The 21,107-nt window shown below is 41.8% G+C and overlaps 1 protein-coding gene across 1 annotated transcript in view; it reads left to right on the plus strand.

Annotated features, from left to right (window-relative positions):
• The window catches only part of LOC147153037 (cadherin-4-like), a 231,124-nt gene extending 219,466 nt beyond the window's left edge, over positions 1–11,658 (plus strand). Inside the window, exons 14-18 of the mRNA XM_086019937.1 lie at positions 3,283–3,522; positions 3,898–4,134; positions 6,096–6,235; positions 6,325–6,489; positions 8,216–11,658. Of these exons, the coding sequence (XP_085876063.1) occupies positions 3,283–3,522; positions 3,898–4,134; positions 6,096–6,235; positions 6,325–6,489; positions 8,216–8,422 (989 nt within the window). The 3' untranslated portion in view covers positions 8,423–11,658. The remainder of the gene's footprint in view (positions 1–3,282; positions 3,523–3,897; positions 4,135–6,095; positions 6,236–6,324; positions 6,490–8,215) is intronic.
• Positions 11,659–21,107: the final 9,449 nt, after the last annotated feature.

Consider the following 21,107-nt stretch of genomic DNA (forward strand, 5'->3'; position numbering starts at 1 on the left):
ACTTTTATCCCCAGCGGCATCACCACCTCTCCCTGGATGGAGGCAATGCCTTCATTGTTCCATCTGATTAATTCAAACATTTTCTTATTCTGATTTACAAACCACATGCTTCTGCGACTCCACTGATGGAAAAGATGCGTATTGATAATTGGTTTGTTTTTCTAAAAGAATTAAATAATGGAGACCTTTGTGTAGGTTTTGAGGAAATGATAGGGAACGATGTGCTGTGCAAAAGGGGGAGTTAGCGTACATCTGGGATTCATGCAACTAGCTGATCCTTTCTTCTTTTCTCTTATCGTCGATTCACGCCATCCTTCTCTCTTTCCCTCTTACGCAATCCATTTGGCATATATATCATTTGTTCTGCCTCAGAGTTGAACCTCAAGCTTAATTGAGCGCAAATTCAATCACAGTAAACCAATATGTTTGCCCTCTTCTCAAGTGGGTGTGCGGAATAAAAAAACAGCTTTCTCTTTTTTCCAAATTGCCTTATCGGTGACGTGCAGCTGGCTGTTTACCGTAAGTTTAGTTTACTTTGAAATACTGGTTAATTTGAAAGTGCATGCAAGTCTGAATGTGCTCATTCGAAACAAGAATACATCCAAGATGTATATTTGCTATGACTGACAGCAACAAATGTTATAACATGTAAAAACCTCCTACTGCTGTTTAACAGAAAACGCTAGCGCCCACGTTGACACCCATCTATAGGTTTGACTTCAGAGACTTCTAATTTGCGGACAATTTCATAATTCCTCGTTATTCCCCGTTTTTCCCATTCAATATTAATGCCTTAACTATTTGCTTGAGGCAACAAGAGGTTCTTTAAAAATGGTTGTATAAAACCCTTCTTACAACAGTCACTCAGCTGCCAGCCTGTCACCAAGACCACAGTGATATCCTTCTCTTTCAAAACTTAATTCATGTCAACTTCATTTTCCAAAAAGTGACTATTTTATAACTTGATGTTTCGATAACAGAATGTGCCCAGAGTCAAACATGAGCCGCCAGCACTTCAGGGTTATGTGCATGTTGGCTTTATAGGCGGCGCTGATGCGCCAGCCGTCACAAGATGAGCTGGATTAGGTAGAATTAAGAACTGCAGTGAGACAGTGAGTTGTACAAGCAGACGTGGGGAGGATGTGACGACCGGATGCAAGGTGTACTCGTACCTCCATGATTTCAAGTCTCGCCCAACCACATTCATATCACCTCACACTCTCTTACACCCATGCAGTACTTCCTTCCTGATGCTTTTGTTTACGTGCAAATATGTGCAAATATTTGCAGGACACGTGCCAGATTTACCACTAGTCTTTTCACCGTGCCTCAACATGTCTGAGCCTCTGTCAGAGAAAGGGCTGAATACAAATCCTTTTGAGGAACTTACACAAACATAATTATTTATTTAGCTGGTTAAAACCCACATAATTCTCCTATCAACCGTGGCAAGCTGCTTCGTCTTGTCCCCCATACATGGCTGGGATTAGCAAAGCAGCGGAATTGGAAAATGTGTGTGTGTGTGTGTGTGTGTGTGTGTGTTTCCCTATGATTGTGTTTGTTTCTTAGTATGTCTAACAGTTTTGTCTTTTTCTCCTTTACAACCCATGATAGCATGGACGGAGAGTGTGCACTGAATATCCAGGTAGCCAATGGTTAAACAGTCAGTATTGTGCAGCTTCATTAAGTGTATGATTTTCCTTGTTTGAAAGCAAAAGTTAGCTGAAACGCCCATTATGCATCACACATTCTCCTCCACAACTCCCGTTAATCAAAGTGGAGTAATTCATTCATTTTGCAATTCGTTTACTTGCCACTTACCCTGTTAACAAATTCACACTAAATGATTAAAAGCAGTGTTTAAACTAACGGCATTAGGTAACTCTGTTTTTTTTTTGTTTGTTTGTTTTTTTCCATTCATAGAGTAATCCATCTAATTACTTTTTCCGTAGTTGAAACGTCATTAAAGTTATTGTACGCTAAATGCGATGCGTTACAATTAATTTATGAGTTTACGACTACTGCGTAATCCTAATGCACTCTGGCTCCACAAAAAGGTTGGTGGTTGGGGAGAGCTCCGGAATAAGATGAGCGATCATGATTGGCAGCCAATCCGGCCATCCTACTCATTTTAAATGTCTTTCGAAAACTGCTCGGGGAAAAATGCAACTTATTTCATACAAAGCAATTCTTAGAGCAGTGAAAATATTTATTTTCCCTGGTAACTAGTTACTTTTATTAAAAAGTAATTTAATTACTATCTCTTACTTTTTGGAGCAAGTAACTTTAATTACTTTTATAAAGTAACCTTCCCAACACTGCTTAAAAGTAAAATTATACATCACAACTGTAGGGGATAAACATAGACAACTGTTTCTTTTCTGCCACAAAATGATTAGTAGTAGCATTCCTTCATGCAGGTTTTTCATAGCAATTGTAAATGGCTTTAATGCTTGATGCTCTTCCATTAGCAAAAAGGATGGACTACGGATGATAACTACAACATATCGACTGTCTTCCAGCTGATGACTTGTCTCGTGTCCTCCTCAAAACATAAATATTGGAGGATGTCGTTGTACTACATTATTGTAGTTGATGCGTTTGTTGTGTCGTGTTACGTGCGTTACTGCTTTGAAAAAGAAAGCCAAACATCCTAAACTGAATTGTGTCGTGAAAAACTGACATGGTATGTGTGCAGTGTGCAGTCTCCCAGACATGAGACTTAGGACAGATATGTTTTTAATTCTTTTGTGAAAGATGTGAGAAAAAAGGACTAGAAAGGAACACCAAAATCAGAACATACCGGTACTCGCCATCCATATTAAATTGGCAGACAGGCATGCCTTTGTCGTAGGTATCCATAGTAGTGTGCATAACCACGCACAGGCAAGGACTTGTTTGATTGTGTTACAGTCATCGTTATGTGCATCTTTAGTCAAGTGGATGAGCTGCAGCCGCATCTTCATCGACCCTGATGCGTTTGATTTGCCTGCAAGGCGAAATGAGGAGTTTGAAAGCACCACTGTCAAAAGTATTTCTGTCACACAGAGAAATTCTCCTCCCGTTCTACCAACATCATCATTGCTGGGGATTCTCAACTTTTCGTCTTTTGTTTTTTTTTTTTTTGCTATTTGGCTCCAATCCGTCAGCCTTAAACTGCTGGACTAAACAACACCAATGCCCCCACCCCTTCCCTTTACATAGCACACGTCTTCTCTTGGCATCTTTTCCTTCTGACTTGATATGATTTTCCTATCCTCCTTCCTCCTTTCTTGCTCTCAGGCTCTCCTGCAGCCAGTGGCACCGGCACGCTGCAGATTTATCTGATAGATATTAATGACAACCCCCCAGCGCTCATACCCAGGGAGTCTCAGATCTGTGAGCAGATGAGCAAGAATGTCAACGGCGTCAATATCACTGCCGCTGACGCCGACACCGACTCCAATGCTGGGCCTTTTGTCTTTGAGCTGCCTACTTATCCTTCAAGCATCAGACGCAACTGGACAATTACACGAATCAGTGGTGAGCGAAAATCCAAATATACTGTATGCATATCCCAATGTCCATATAGATGCTTGGAAATATGACAACATTTGCGTCTCATGCGGAATCGACTTGTATACTCACTGGCCTCTTCGTTAGGTTCTCTTTAGATCACTAATTCAAGTGTAGAATCAACATTTTATTAGTGTGAATGGTTGTTCGGTGATATATGCTAGGTTGTATCCCGCCTCCTGCCCAAAGTCAGCTAGAATGGGCTCCAACTGGACCCAAGTGAGGACAAGCGATATAGAGAATGGATGGTTGTACCTAATGAAGTGGGTGGCGTATCTCATGTTGCTCACTACGTTATGTAAATAATTTACGCTTTTTGCCTTGTTCCCTCCCTCTGCACAGGCAACTATGCTCGCCTCAGCCTGCGATACCAAGTCTATCTGGAGCCAGGCATGTATGAGGTCCCAATCACTGTGTCCGACTCGGGAAACCCCACCTTGTCTAACAGGTCGGTCATCAAAGTAAAAGTGTGTCCATGTGACCCAAACGGAGACTGCACCACTGTGGGCGCTGTGGCAGCCGCCGGCCTGGGAACCGGTGCAATCATCTCCATTCTGATATGCATCATCATTCTGCTCAGTGAGTATCATCGGTGCATATCGCACAACACCTGCAGCTCTTTGACATGTCGTACACACCAACATACATATTTAATGCGAATGATTTTGATTGGTTAGGCTTTGTCCTCTCTAGCGCATGCTGACTTGCCAACACTGCTGACTCTCGGGTGGACTTAAATCACTGCATTTGCTTTGATAAGATCGCCAAGAAAAGCTACCTTTACATCCTACATCGGGAAAGAAAACTGCATATCGTCGCAGTCCATTGACGATCATGAATGTATTTTGTTATAGTGCCTTTTTTTGCTTTAAGGCAAGGCAAGACAATTTTTTTTTACATAGCACATTTCATACACAAGGAAACTCAATGTGCTTCACACAAACAAAGACAAAACACCTACAAGCATTTACAAACACAACATTCATATGCAAAGCAGAGAAAACACTTTAGTCAATCAAATTCCTTGGCCACATGCATGGAAAAAAACAGAAAAGTACTTAATGAAAAAGAAACTCAAACAAGTTTTATTGGATGGATTTAATAACATACTGTAATTTCCAGACTACAAAGCGCACCTGATTAAAACCTGCAACAGCTAAATTTAGTCATAAAAACACATTTGTACATATATTGGCCACTTGGTATTAATAGCCACGGGTCTACACATTGTAACATGGGATATTTGCAAAGAAAGACGTCACACAGATGGATTTTTTAAAACACTTTTATTTAGCATAAACACTGGCAGATGCTCTTGTTTTCCCCTCAAACAATGCCAAACTCAGCTACTGTAATTACACAATAGTGTCCCAGAACCTCTCTCAGTCTCTCGCTGTCACACAATGCAAATGCACCGTCTTGCTTAGACCTTAGGCTTGGATGGCTTTATTTATGGCACTCGTTCCCTATGCTCGTTAAACTTAACTCAAGACACTTATTTTCAGAGCTGGGTTAGCCTAATCAACACCGAGTTCCCGTCTGCATATTTAAACGACCCGCGTGGTCCAAGTCTGTCCCTCGTCTGTGACAGCCAATCCGCGTCGTGAACGTAATTTTCACGCCGCACGCAGCTGCCGCACGGGCAGACATGCCGCCAAGCAATGAAAAAATATAAACAAAAACAACTGACACACTCACACAGCGTGGTGATCGTTGAAATAGAAACAATATGGGGCACATGTCATTGCGTCTGTGGGAGCACAAGGTAAACAACACTGTTTTATTTCAAATTTTTTCTTTACTCTGCTGCATGTCAGGAGTGCGGCACCTGTGTGTGAGAAATCCACCCGAGCGGCCATTTTGTCACTTCTGTCGACTGAAAATGACATCACAGTTGTTCAGGGCTCAAGTAGTGACCAATCACAGCTCACCTGTTTTCTGAAGTTGAGCCATGATTGGTCGTTACCTGAGCCCTGAGCATCGGTGATGTCATTTTAAGTCAATAGAAGTGACAAAATGGCCGCCCCCTGAGATGGCTAAAAGGGGATGTATTTTGCTGGTTAACTCATATTCCACAAAGACAATATTAATCAGAATGCCTTGTTTCAACTAGTGTGCCTGCATTGAACATATTCTGGAAAAATGTGTTTCCGTTGACCTCCACTTTAATGACTCTAAAAATACATACAACGATTGGCTCTCGTCTTCATAGTTTTGGTTACTTTTCTAAGATCTTTCACAAAACAAAGTGAATTAAATGAGTACATATGTTTTTTCAGTTCTAGTAATTCTTGTGATGCCATGTGACCTTATTTGTTGAGGAATCATCTTAATTTTCATGATATCACACTGTACAAACATCTTCCTGAAACCCATCAGAGTAGTAAATACAGCAAATATACACTGGAGCAGTTCAGGGTTTTGTGGACCTAGCTTTAGCACAAGTATCCCCATGGTGGCTGGCGTTCGATATTAATAATAATAACCTCGAGTTGATTGTTATTCACATTTGACATTTTATCCCATTTGTGTCTTCGCAGGCATGGTCTTGCTGTTTGTGGTGTGGATCAAGCGCCGAGAGAAGGAGAGGCACACCAAACAGCTGCTCATTGACCCTGAGGATGATGTCAGGGACAACATACTGAAATACGATGAAGAGGGAGGTGGGGAGGAGGACCAGGTGAGATCCCAAGAGAAGACACTCTCGCACGCACTCTAAACTGACCTCCTGTACCCTGATTACCTGTGTGTCACTCTGTGGCTGTGTAGGACTATGACCTCAGCCAGCTGCAGCAGCCGGACTCTTTGGAGCACATCATCAGCAAACCTCCCGGTGTCCGCAGGGTGGACGAACGACCCATTATCCCAGAGTCTCAGTACCCTATCAGGCCTGTTGTGCCTCACCCTGGTGACATCGGGGACTTTATCCATGAGGTGAGCGCGCAGCCATGCGCACGCAACCTGGATGAAAGTGACCGGGCTGCACTGAGCGTTCGATTGTTTCCCCTTCAGCGCATTGGCCGTTCACTTGCAATCAATCTGGACCCTATTTGTTCAATATGTTGTCTCTAACACAGCCAGAGAAAGGACCACTTTTGCTAGTTTACAGCTTCCCTCATCACGCCAGCTTTACATTTTTACACATACAAACAAAAAAACACACGCGCACACACAACTTTAATGTCGGCACTCTGATGTGAGAAAATGCTGATTGACAGACTCGTGACAGCATGTTCACACTCGAGAGGTGTTGGCAGCTGTTCAGCTTTGATCCATCCAACCTTGTCTCTCATTCACACACGCACACACACACGCAAACACACGCACACGCGCCTGATCTTGTTCCAGCCGCCTGGTAAAACACAACAAACACGCAGCTTTCCTGCCACCCACTGGGTCCCATGGGATGGAGGCAGTTTCGATTTCTATCTATTGCCTCCCCGTGAAGCGGATGGAATCTCCGTCACCTGCCCAGCCTTCTCTTCAATGGCCCTCATTTGTCATTCTTAGAAGCAGGTGCCGTTTAGCACTGCCTGAAAACACACACTTTTATAGATAATTCATGAACCCGCTGGGACATCTAAAACAACTTGAAATTAACCAAGATTTATGTTATTTGTGCTATTTATGCACAAATTGCATTTTGAATAGAAAAAAAACCCTAAAAATACCCATACATTGAGACATTTTGACATCAGAGAGTAGACATCATCAGTTCAATGTCTTAGCAAGGGTTTTATCAATTTGTAATGATATGGGATATAGCAGTCGTTATTTGGGGTAGTAGTAGTTCATTTGTAAGGACGTGTCCTTTGTCCTTGAACGAACCCTGATGAAAAATCAACATTCACTACGTTTGCAAACATTTGCCGCTCAGTGGGATACGGGCTTTAGAGGCCAACTGGTATGGGATTTTTGGGGCCCATGTTGATACCGTTATTTGGGGTTAAAAAAAAGCCAGTATCTGATATATTGGCTAGTAACCAATATATGAAGTAAGAACAATGATATCCAAATTCAAGATTATATTGATTCACAAAGTCTTGGCTTACCATGGCTTGAAAAATGCGGTTTCTCCAGCCAATTCTCTGGGTCAAGTATGCCGCACTTCCCGAGTTTATGTGGCGGTGTGTGAGGGGGAGCCACAGCATGTACTGCGCAAGACACACAGCAGCACCGCGATACAATCTGCGCACAGCAAAAAAGTTCATGCGTCACTTACATTTTGACCGATATTGATTTAGCGGTGATACGCTCTGATCAACCCGATTAATTGGCCCGCTGATAAATCTGTCGGGCTGTAATCTTAATACCATGTCTGTGATATGCTTTCGTTAAAATACTACCCCCCCAAAAAATACAGAATTGCAAGCACTTGTCTTCTGTCTCATGCAAGTGAGCCTCGCCCCTTTCATTGCTATGCCAATGGCAAATATGAATTTGGTTATCATGACCACGAATGGGTGCCTGCAAAAACAGCATGGACGACAGTTTTCCTTGTGGATGCAGCACTTCATCATCAAGCCACTAACACAAATAGTGGGTGGGTAGGCACTACAGAAACCCAACTAGTTGTATAGAAGCTATTAAAAAGTTGTTTTTCCATCAAGTGTCTCGTTAAAGACACAAATTGACCATTCTTAATCTTCCTTGTGTTTAGGGGCTACGAGCGGCTGACAATGACCCCACCGCGCCCCCTTATGACTCTCTGCTGGTGTTTGACTATGAAGGCAGCGGCTCCACCATAGGATCGGTCAGTTCTCTCAACTCCTCCAGTACGGGGGAGCAGGACTACGACTACCTCAACGACTGGGGGCCCCGCTTCAAGAAGTTGGCCGACATGTATGGAGGGGGAGAGGAGGATTAAATCTCACAAGAACACACACACTCACACACCCTCGTCCTGTCAGCTGGCCTGCCATGCTCTGTCCCGTCAACGCCGATCAACCAATCAGACTACCAACTCCAGACGTCTGACGCTGTTCCACGTTTGGCTGAAACAGAAGCTTTGAATTGATGGGTTATCATAGTTTTTCATGTGAACATTCAAGCCCAATTTTGGCTTCAGTCGTTTCTGTTAGATTTTTTTTTGTGTGCCTTTTTTCCCTGTGGCTTTTTTAGTTCCCCCCCCCCCCCCTTTTCACTCGACAACAAGAGTTGTTCCTTGTTCCTGAAGGTTTTCACTTTCCACTCGCTGTCAGCCCCTGCCTGCCTCCCTGCAGAAGCTTTAAGTTTGAGCATCTTTGTCTTGGGGGGAGCAGACAAAAAAGAACAAGAACCCTGATATGACAGTCCCTCCTGTGTGGAGGGCCCTGGTTTATTCTCTCTTGAACTTGAATTACTTAGAATAGAAGCACTGTTGTTTAAAAAAAAAAAGTGCCTTCAGTGGTGCATATTTTAACAGACTCCCTCTAACTCAGGATTAGTTTCCATTGTCCTGACCCTTTAACTCAGACCTTCCCATTGTCTTATGGGCTATGGTAGCTGCGCGAGGTGCCAGTGCTGCTTTCAGCTGAGCTTTCGACCGGCAAACGAGGGCGTGTGATGTTGGCATACAGTACACCGGCCAGAATGGACCAATTCCACAAATGTTTCGATCCTATAGGTGTGTCCTCAGATGACAGCCAGCTTGAATGTGATAATAGAAATCACAGCAATCCAAGACGGGACTGTCGTGGAGAAGTGGCTTTGTTTCTTCGTGGCTTCGCTAGCAGCTGTGTTTGTTTTGAGCTTGCTTTGTTCGCACTCAACAGTCCAGTCTGATGAGGGTCGATGAAGGATACTTGGCCTTAAAGATCGTAAGGTTTGCATGTTTATCCACACACCCAAACATTTTACATTCCATTTCCTTCTGGTAAATATGAAAAAAAAAAAATGCAACTTTGAAAATACAAAGTAAAAGAACATTCTAGAGGAATTTGATTGTTCTGCCTATTCAATCCTTTGCTCATTTCCTCGCCTTATTGTTCGTATTTTCATTGAGTCACTGTTGGTTCTTGACAATGTCTAAATATAAAAATGCTGGTGCTCACCGAGATTGAGGGATTTGAGCCTCAGCCAGGGATTTCTCAGCCCCTCAATCTGTCTCTCTTCAGGCGCACTTCAACATTCATCTGAAATGTTCCCCTGAATTTTTTGGCTGCCAGTTCAAGAGTTTTCATGAAGAAGTTAGAGTCAGCAAAAGTTTGTTATGAAGTTATGAAGCACTATATCAAACTCGACCTGTTAAAACAGGCTCTTTAACAGACATTTTCGAACAGAAGACGTTTCCTTGAGACTTAATGAAACAGCAGCTCCGCTTATGGGCTTGTGTCATCATATTTTACACTACTCCAAGGCTGTACTGAAATAAAGAGTTCTAAATGTTGTGCTTAAATTATTCAAACATACAAAAGGATCCAGAAAAGAGTGGGTGGATAACAGCTCCTCTGTGCTGGTTAGCTTGAAGCTAGATGACTAGATTTGCTGTGAATTGATGAATTCCTGGAGGAAAACTTTAATGATGCTTCTCCTGGAACAATTCTCATTTGCAAGAAAAGGGAATCTAAATTCCGTAGTTTTTATGCATTTGTGATGAGAGACATAACAGACACAATGTTCCTGCCAAGGCAAATATTCATTAAAAGGGGAAAGAAGGTCACGATATAATCAATGAGGTGAACAGGGTCAGAATCTCATGATTCAGAGGCAAACAGGTACAGATTGCACTTTGCTGTGCAGAACTTGACAGCAACGATTTTCCCAACCGCTGTCAGCTTAAAGTGCAATCAGAGTAGAGGCAAGGAGGGACGCTTGCTACCGGATTAGCTCTTATCTCTCCGGTTGCTCCTCCACCTCCCAAATATCATCACAAAATAAACACAGCTGTTACTCTCCGCTATCTGTGATTTGTGTCTGACACATAAATGTATATACAGAACCTTTTTTATACATTTGTCAACATGAATCACGTGTGACTGGGTGTTTCTCTCTCTCTCTCCTTCTCTCTCCCTCTCTCTCTCTCTCTCTCTCTCTCTCTCTCTTCTGCAAGTGAGACCAACAAGTCGGTGAGGTAGGTTTCACCACTAAAAAGCCATGGTGAAGACAACCTGATGGGTTTTGCGAGCGCACACACAGCCATACTTTTGTTGCCGCTCCACTTGAGCTTCTTCAGAACAAAACGTGAAGCCGGCTGTCGTTCTAAACTGACTTGTACAGTCCAACACACACACACAGACAAACACACACACACACACACACACACTCCTCTAGGCCTTAGTGTACATATGTGAGTGCTATTCAACTGCAAAGCCCAAACAGCCCTGTTTCTGGTTGTGTCAGTCTCAGAGGACAAAAGGACGTTCTTTGACATGTTTACCCCTCAGCAGATATCCCGATCTAATTAACGCAACAGCAAGTCACGCACGTCATATACACATATGTTGACCTTTCATGGCAAGGCGCTGTTCATGTTGCGTGTTGAAAAACTGCAACTGTTCATTTGTGCCGGCTGAAATATTCCGTTTAAATGCCTGAATTATGTGGAAGGACGGCAAATGATGGAATAACTCCTGTGGACAATTTGAGACCACAACAAAGGCTGTGTGTTTCCTTGCTCAAGTCCAAATGTAAATAATATAGTATTTGCTCGCCAAACAGACCAAGTTTAATGTACGACTGGAGCTTTTTGCATGTCTTTTTTATCACGGCCAGATATGAGTTCTATAACAGTAACCATCCAACGTGAAAACGTGTCGCAACCCGCATGACCGAGGTTGCACACTAAATGGAGTTCTGGCAAACCATATCCACATAGTTTGAGATGAAAAGTTATTATGGAAATTGCACAGGTGTCTAATGTCTAAAAAAAAATGAAGTTTTTGTAAATTGTCAACAGCACAAGCATTTTGTATTGGTGTTTGTACCCATTTTGTAAAAAAAAAAAAAAAAAAAAAAAAAAAAGAATAACAGATGTTGTTTCAAGCGTGTGTTTGTAGTGGCACTGCAATCTTGGTTTCCAAATACCGTACAATATACATGCGCTGCCTTGCAGATCAACATTGTAAAATAGATGCTGAGCTGGAAAATCATTTTCAGCGCCGTGTGTTATGAATAAAAAACTTACCGTCCTTATAAGAACACTGCTTTGTCTCTCGTCTTTGCATCTCCATTTCCACATTGCATCACTAAATGTTTTTTTGTTTTTTTGGTTTATGACTGTAACAATGAAACTGAAAATATTATTGATGATTGAATGAGTCAGCTATAACAAAAATTGTTTATGTATTTATTTATTTTTTTGCAGAGCATTCATAGATCAGTAGTACAAACAGGAAGGGGCTCAGCACACATCCCTGGGGCAAGCCAGTGCTGAGGGTGAAGAGACGGTGTTGTGGATCCTGACAATCTGTGGTCTGTTGGTCACGAAATCCAGGACCTATTTGCCCCAGGCCGAGAATGTTCAACTTTTGCACCTGCTTCTGTGGGCTGATGGTGTTAAAGGTGGAGGAGAAATCCAGGAAAAGAAGATAGACATAGGAGTTCCTGTGTGGACTATTGATGAGATGACATCATCAGTGGGACATACTGTTGATGGTTTACAGTGATGTCGATGGAGTTTTTGATCTACACCATGATTAGCTTCTCAAAGCACTTCATGACTATTGGATTGGGTGCTACACTCTCTAAGTCATTCAGACCTGTCAATGTGGAGGTCTTTTGGAGGATAATGGAGGCAATCTTTCGGCATATTGGGACAGACGCTAGTTGGAGCAAGTTGGTTTTGAATGTCTCTGTTAGCACCTCGGTCAGGTGGCGGGCACAGTCCCTCTGTACACACATATTGTCAGGACATGCAGCTTTGTGGGGGTTAATCCCTTGCAGGGTTCCCCTCATGTCTTGGGGATAAGATGAGGGGCGTGTCATCGTGTCAATTATTTATCAAATAACATAGCTTTCCAATGAAAAGCATGTCCCCAAATTTAAGACAATTTATCTTTATCCTGAAAACAACTAAAGCGACTGTATGAAAAGAAAAACATGTTATTGTACATTTTTGTTTTGGACAGGGGTGAAATGAATGTCAAGCTCATCCTACTGGCAGAGGACTGTTACCACAGAGAAGGGATGAAGCTTGAAGTGCGAAGACAGTCCAATGACTTGAAAAAAAATAAAAATACACTACATACTCTCTGGGTACTCTGTTTACAATGGGTCCGACATTAAACGCTTCAATGTTAAGAGCGGTGCACAGTGGATCAGTTTGGATAGTTATGAGAGATACACTGCAAGATGGCATGCTCACTTAAAGTTGAAGTCAACGCCAAAAAATTATTTCCTAAAAACGTTAATAGCTAAGCTTCAGAAAACAGGTGAGCTGTGATTGGTCATTACCTGAGCCCTGAGTAACTGTGATGTCAATTTCAGGCAACAGACAGTGGCAAAATGGCCGCCATCTGACATGGCTAAAAATGGGTGGATTTTACAGCTTAACTCATATTCCACAAACACAATATCTAATTAGAATGTCGTGTTTAGACTATCAGGGTTGTAAAGAAAATGTTTCTTTTTTCTCGTAAAGAAAATGTTGGCGTTGACTTCCCCTTTAACGCTGTAACAATTGTTTTTCATATGATCTTTAACCAAAGATAAGGTTAATGTCTTGTGTTATCATTCAAAATCAACAGGTAATACTGGATCTAGTTAAATTAAAGAGGCCAATGTATTTTCTGCAATTTAATTCAACTTAAAATGTACATCATAAATCATCTCTGTAAACATATATGGTATGCGCCATAATTTTACACACTACAAATTACCAGAGCTGGGCATTTTACTAAAAATTGAGCATCCGATATTCGCCAGCACGGGTACCCTTCCGTTGTCATTCGCCTTTTTTTCCAGGGGGAAAAAATTAATACCGTCTATAGGCCAGTCCGCCTCTAATTTTGAAAACGGCCATCCGTCGCTAAACTTTCACTCACACGCCCCATGCCCCGCTGGATGATATTTGAACATAAATATATAGTGACTCAGTGTGCTTTGGAACCCTCTTCACAGCCTGGTCCCTCACTCAAATCTGTCCTCCAAGCAACAACAACTCACTATTTCCCTCCCTGCGCTCGCCGCGGCCATCGAAGCCTCGCCACAAAAAATAGACAAATGACGGACTGCAGACGAATGGCAGACTAAATAAAGGGGTTTCCGTTCTATGCTTAATCTGTCTATTTTAAATTTGTCCCATCATTCGTCAACCGTCAGCAAAACGGTTGTCGGACCGGTCCGTCACATAGACGGAATGCCAAGGTCTGCGATTTACTGTGTATTTTTGGAAACGACACATAATTTCGGTGAGAAGATTAGTCAGAATCAGAAATGCTGGCACGCTTCTGTTATCACTATCACAGATGTTGCCACCGTTTCCAAATTATTTTCTGTGAACAAACATCATCCAGTATGATAAACACAATCAAGTCAGTTCATTTGTCAATTGGGTCTGATGGGGCGGTCCTGCCGCAGGAAATTTGAGTTCTTTGCCAGCTGCAGCACATCAAATGTCCTGACTAACCAATTGAGTGTCAAAGCATTTGAATCGTCTATTACATTCTCTCACCCTCCCACTCCAAATCATATTTTTAAATTCAAGTGTCACACAGCTACATATAAAATTAAAAGTAAAAGGCTTCTCCTTGGAAATACATTTTAATATTTACTCCGAACTTCTTTCTAAATTAGATACACATTTTTCCTCCTATTAGTTTCAATGTGTTTCATAGGTCTCAGAAACCTTAATTTGACTTGTGTTGCTTGGAAACTGCAAATAGAAACTATTGGTCCGTTATGGCCGACACTTTCGATGCTTCCTTTTGACCTTTCGCAAAGAATAAAATGTGCTACAACACGTTACCAGAAAAGTGAGATGTAAAAGGAAAACACTCTTGCCCTCTAACTGGCAAAACTCCAGGGTGGATCAAACAGGTCACATTGGATTAATCCAGTTAACTGACAAATTATCATGCGTGCTACACCATGCTGCTTTTTGACTTTGAATGGATCCATACATGCATCTGTGATAGAGATTGAATCAGATTGCACTTGGCTGACTGAAGAAGGAATTGGCTCTGTTTAAAGAAATAAAGATTACCATTAAGATGGAAAACAATGCAAAGTTAGGGCGCAAAGGGTAGAAACGATGGTCCTATTGATTGCTGTTGGTTCTGGAAACTGTCCTGTTAAAAAAAAGAAAAAGGGATATGACCCTTTTTATAAGAACTGGCGAACACATTGTCAAAACACTGAATTGTGTTGCAGATATCCATCTACCCATCTTATAGATTGCTTATCCCCACTAGAAAACGTGGAACAAGAGGCAGGGTACACCCTTTCACAATCTCACAATTTACAATCTTCACTGAACCTGCCATGAATATTTTTGGAGTTGGGGAGGAAACCGGAGTACCAGGAGAAAACAATTGACAGTAAGAGCTTGCAAACGCCAAACAGGAAGCCACAACCTCAGAACTGTATAGGTGGATGTGCTAACCACCACGCCACCTGTTAGACATTGATGGGAAAACATTTTGATAGTTTTCTACATTTTGAAAGTAAAAATGATGATTAGAATTAAAATTAATTTTAAAAACATTGGCACTATATGAATAAACCTGAATGATCTTGCTAAAATCTAGTATAGATTAGAGCAGTGGTCCACAACCACTGGGCCACGCTCCGGATTGCGGGCCACTTTGGACCGAGCTGTGAGGGGCCGTACAGATGAAAGGGAAAAAAAACAATCAGAGTACTTCCGGCTTATTTATTATCCGAGGCTGAACAATACTTTATTTGGAAAAGTGAGCGGATTCTCTCAGTTACATTCGTCTATGACAGACTCTTAACGCATGTCAAGTTGTCTCCGTCGCGTAACGCTAATATTAAATGCACAAGCTAGCAAAATGAGTAAAATAAGCAGACATAGTTGGAAAGTTTCTTTGCAATGGGGAAAAGGCCCAGTGAGAATTCAACACAAGAGCCTATGCTCAAAAAGAAAAGAGATTGGTGCATTTTACAGACAATACCAGAAGACCTACCGGAAACATGGATTTGCGGCGACAAGTGATTCCCTCGCATGAAGGAAGGCCGCTCCGACTGGTTAGCACGTCCGTCTCAAAGTTCAGAGGTCGTGGGTTCGATCCCGGCTCCGGCCTCCCTGTGTGGAGTTTGCATGTTCTCCCCGTGCCTGTGTGAGTTTTCTCCGGTTTCCTCCCACATTCCAAAAACATGCACGGTAAGTTGATTGGACTCTCTAAATTGCCCCTAAGTGTGATTGTGAGTGCGGATGTTTGTCTCTGTGTGCCCTGCGATTGGCTGGCAACCAATTCAGGGTGTCCCCCGCCTACTGCCCGATGACAGCTGGGATAGGCTCCAGCACGCCCCGCGACCCTTGTGAGGATAAGCGGTATGGATAATGGATGGATATATATGTGGTGGTTTTGGTTATATTTGTGGTGGTTTTCATAATCAAAATACACTGTAAATGGCAGTGGCAAAATTGAAGATGAAACAAATGACAACTGTAATTTTAATATTAAGTGTAATTTAGGACACAAGTGTAAAGAATCCCAACAAGTGCAAGCACTTTGGCCCAAAAGGAAGACATTTTCAACAGATCCGTCACTCGAAGTGGGATGACCATAGTATTATTTTTAAGTTTTCCTCTTCCTGAGTTCAGTGAAAGGAGGGACATCACTTGTTTCTTGCGACAGTGCTATTTTCTGGGTGGTTTTGGAGGCCTGTGGAGCACTGTTGTCACTAGTCACGTGTGATACAAATTGTTATAGTCCTTCTTCTTCCACACATTCTTAAGTATGTTATGACAGTACAATGACCAGGAAAATGCCTACAAAGCTATGTTAATGCATATTTTTGGATGAAAATCAACTCGGGTTTTGATGCACACAGCAACATGTGAACGGCCAGAAATGAAAATGTGTACAGCAGAAAGACACCTATAGCAAGGTTAAGCCTTGGCCTATGATCTTATTCATCATTGCAAGATAAGTCTTGGTTTCACTGGATATTGATTACACAAAAGCAAAAGCTCTCTTTAAAAGAGACATGATATTCATACCAAGTTGTTGTTTTCTTCAGGGCCATCTTTTTATTCCAGATATTTTGTTCAGTGTCGCAGAGACGCTGGAGTCTATCCCAAATGTCATCTACTCAGACATCTGACAGCCATTCACACTCACATTCGCAGCATGGACAATTGAGCGGTCACGAAAGCCATCAAACATGTTTCGGGACTATGAGAGGAAGCCAGAGGGAACCATGACAGGGAGAACATGCAAAATCCACACAAAAAGGCTGTGTTGTCTGCTACTGCATCCCAAGATATTATTTTGCAAAATAACAATATTATTTTGTTATTTTATATATGTATTATTCTGTTAGTGACACTAGTGGAAGCACTTGGAAAATAGACATTCTACAATGTTGTTGAATGAATGTGAGGAAGTGCGCAGTATTGTAAGTAAATCAGTTACAGTCATGCATTGGACAATTGCACGAAAAGGAACACAATATAGAGAGTATAATATAAAGAATATAAAGTAGAGACGTGTGCAGTGAATCGTTGTTAAAACATTAAAAAAATATTGTGGTCAAGTTTACATATTCTCGTCATGTGACTCTCATCTCCACACCTTTGGCCTGAGGATGCGAGAAAAAGAACAGGGAATGGCCCAAGTCTGATTGAATCTTCATCTAATGGCGGTTTTAGTAGACGGACGGACGGCCTCAGGACCCAGACAGGGCCAACATGAGATATCATTGATGGAAAACATCTCAAGTCCTCTAAGTGTAATGTCTTTATTCCAAAGAAAATCACAGGGGCAGACTGCATCAGTTTTATTGTCTTACATCAATGTTCATCCCCCGTACCCCCCCGCACCACCATGGGGTGCTGTTATGCAGATTGCCCAGTGGCCCCGCAGTGAACTCCTCGTCTAATCCTCCCAGGGAGCAACGGCACCATCGTGGGGGAGTGAGTTCTCAGGAGGAATGAAAGTGGGTTCAAACAGTCAAGAGTAACACAAAACTACACAGGGAGACAAACTTCAAACTTTCCAGCGCATACTATATTGACTGAGCTTTGAAAGGAAGCACAGTTTGGTTGGCAGCAGCAGGTAGGATGAGTGCTCTAGTGTTACAGAAAGAAAAAGGGTGGGGGAGTCTAAAAGCTTCGTGTGGAGGTGATAATGTTCCCTTGCGGGTCAATGAGACCGCACCACAGAAAGAAAAAAAAACAGCTGCAGCCAGCCGCATTATAGCAGTCGAGGGACAGAGATAAAGGAGTGCAGCTCTGGGCCCGTAGAACGGTCTGAAATCAAATTTAGATTCCATTCTTACATCCAAATCATATTAGGCTCCGCAGTTATTCACAGGGTAGCTATCTATCACGCACATACACGCAACGTCAACATGAGCCCGCCATCTGTCAGGACTCGCCTCCGCTGGGCTGCAAGATGTTGTCCTGATGGAGCTGCTTTGACATCTTCCCTTGCTCTGCGCCTCTTTTTGGTGCAGAACAACTGTCTTCGGCAATGTTAACAGCCGTAGGAAGTCCATTATTTGCATTCCGATTGCAGGAAGAATCAAACATTACATTTTGGTCGAAACGCAAAAGTTTGACAATGTGTTCTTTCTTTTTCCTTCTTTAAAGGGAAATCAACCCAAACGTGTTTTTTTTTTCAAGAATATGTTTTATGCAAGCCCACTAGTTGAAACAAGGCATTCTGACGAATATTGCTTTCTGGAATAAGAGTTAATCCACCCATTTTTAGCCATCTCTGGGGGTGGCCATTTCGTCACTTCGGTCGACAGGGCTCAGGTGACGACCAATCACAGCTGACCTGTTTTCTGAAGCTGAGCCGTGATTGGTCATTCATTACCTGAGCCCTGAGCAGTTGTGATGTCATTTTCGATCAACAGAAGTGACAAAATGGCCGCCCCCTGAGATGGCTAAAAAGTACTTGATTTTGCTGCTTAACTCATATTCCACAAATGAAATATTAATCAGAGTGCTGTGTTTCAACAAGTGAGCTCTCTGGGAACATATTCTTGAAAAAAATATGTTTGGGTTGACTTCCACTTCAAGGATACATTAGTCCTCTAAGCAAGCACAAAATTCAATTTAATATGAGATGAAAGGTGGTTGGAGAGAATCTCCAAATAGATATGCAGTTGAACGTGCACAAGGTCAAAATCATAAATGTCATAAATGAGGTCATATAAGACCTTCACTTTTCAGAGACAAACTGCTCGGTTTGTTCTATATACCATGTATTAATGACAGTAATTAACATCTTTGTGTGAAACAACACAGAACAAACAATATAGGCTACTGTATATATGAGCTGTACACTGATTTATATCATTGCTTATGCACATCATGCCACCCAGCGTACTCTGATAAATCTGTAGAGACGTTGTGGCCAAAAACACTTATACAGCACCAATTTTGGCCCGACCCCCACGAAAGATTGGGTCACAACAATTTATGATGTATTGGGCAAGCACCATGCAGTAGATTTCTCTCTAGTGTAACAAGGTGCTCTCTCAGGAATCAGCGGAAGCTGTGCAGCATAGCCCGCAAACAAAGCAGCCCAGACATCAGCAAAATATATTCTTTACATAATGCATTACACATCCAGTTAAACATTGTTTAGGATTCTGGGTTGTTGGGCAGAATAATATTCTGATGGGAAAATGAAGCTTCATGAAGCTTCATTTTGCCATCACTATCGGTCAGGTGAAACGAGGCGATGGTGTACCTCATAATATCATCAGATGATATTGACCTGACATCAAGTAAAGCAAGTCCAGAGAGTCCAGACCAGCCGACGCACGGGCAAACAGTAAGTGACTGAGGCTTTTCAAGTTGTGTATGCCTTGCAATTTGCAGACTCCATAAAAGAGATGGGAGACAGTAATTAGGTTTGTCATGATATAGTGTGTGCTGGAATTGGTGAGCTAATCAGAAAGGCCAACAGATGTAGCATGCAGATGCTGTCAGACCTCTTGTCCGTGGTGATAAAATTAAAGCAGGTCATTGTAACAGGCAACAGCTGTTCATTGCTAATTTGTTCAATTATGCACAGAGGATACAGGCGAAGAATGATTCTCGGACCTCAAGGGGCCGTCTCTCTCTTGTCCTTTTGCCTCCAGAATCAGCTGAATAATGAAATCGATACCCAACATATGTACGGTCAAAATGAAGAACACCAACATGGTTTGATGATTGTTTTGGGTGTTTGTCAGGGTACGTTCATTTCACAGAAGCTAATATGACCATTTAGCAGACAAACATTTTTTTTTTTGAATGAGCTCTTGGAAATGCTGTATGATGGGGAGTTTTGCTCATTAATGATCCCGTGAGATGATATCAAGCCTGTGAGGACGCAGCAGTAAGCGAGACTGATGATATTATGAGGTGACGCATTTATCAGTGGAATTTTTTTCTATGGGTTGGTGACCTTGTATACAAAATGACATTTTACGTGGACATTATTATTACAATAACAGGCTGATGAGGTCAGTCGTCTGTAGCTCTAAGTTGTAATATCACCATTCACCACAAGATACAATACAATACAATTTTATTTACATTGTGCATTTCATAACAGCTACAGCTGTAACAAAGCACTTTACGTTACAATAACAAAATAGCAATAATATGGCGGACATGTCCTAGTTGCGCTTAAACTGGGTCCTTTGCCCTGTATTACAGCGTGAGAAGGCCTAATAATATTTTTCGGATTTGGAAAGATATGCAGGACAAATATAATAATATTAACATTTTAAGTGACTTTATTTTTGTGAAAAATGTAGAAAATGATTTCTTGCACTTAATGTTGGTTTCTTATTTAGCAGTTTTGTGTCTGTCCTTGAATTGTATTTTTTATGCATTGCACCGGAAAAAAATTACAGTGTGTGGTTATTTTGATGTTTGCTTCAAACTAGTGATGGGAAAATGAAGCTTCATGAAGCACTTGTGATATTTTTTTTTTACTCCTCTAGATAGTGTTCTTGGTTTAAAGACAAAGTCAAGTGCAATGGAAATGTTCAACCAAGAGTGTCATCTTGAGAAATTAAAATTATTATGTGCTGCATGAAGCTTCATTTGTCCATCACTGCTTCAAACACTTTATTGTTGGGTTAGGGTAGTGGAATCTTTAGCATGCGCTGAAAAATATATAATCAAAAATGAAATATATTAAGAGCATGTATTTTGCTTGTAAGCATGTATTTTGCCCATGTTTAAAATAGCATTTTTGTCATACACCTGGTTAGGACATGCGCGGTCTTATGTGGCCTCCGAGTAGCACTGATGACACATTGTGACCCCTTCCAGCATTTAAGTTGCCCATCCCTGATCTAAAGGATTCATTAAAAAGTGTTTTGCATTTCTTTGCTTATTTTTGGACACCACCAGAGAAAGTCACCAGTGACAGGATAGAGGAAATATATGATCATATGGATGAATGGATGGATTCGTTATATTTGTGATATAACCC

The sequence above is a fragment of the Filicampus tigris genome, chromosome 1 (assembly GCF_054856515.1).
Source record: "Filicampus tigris isolate MCC_2025a chromosome 1, RoL_Ftig_1.0, whole genome shotgun sequence".
NCBI lineage: Eukaryota > Metazoa > Chordata > Actinopteri > Syngnathiformes > Syngnathidae > Filicampus > Filicampus tigris.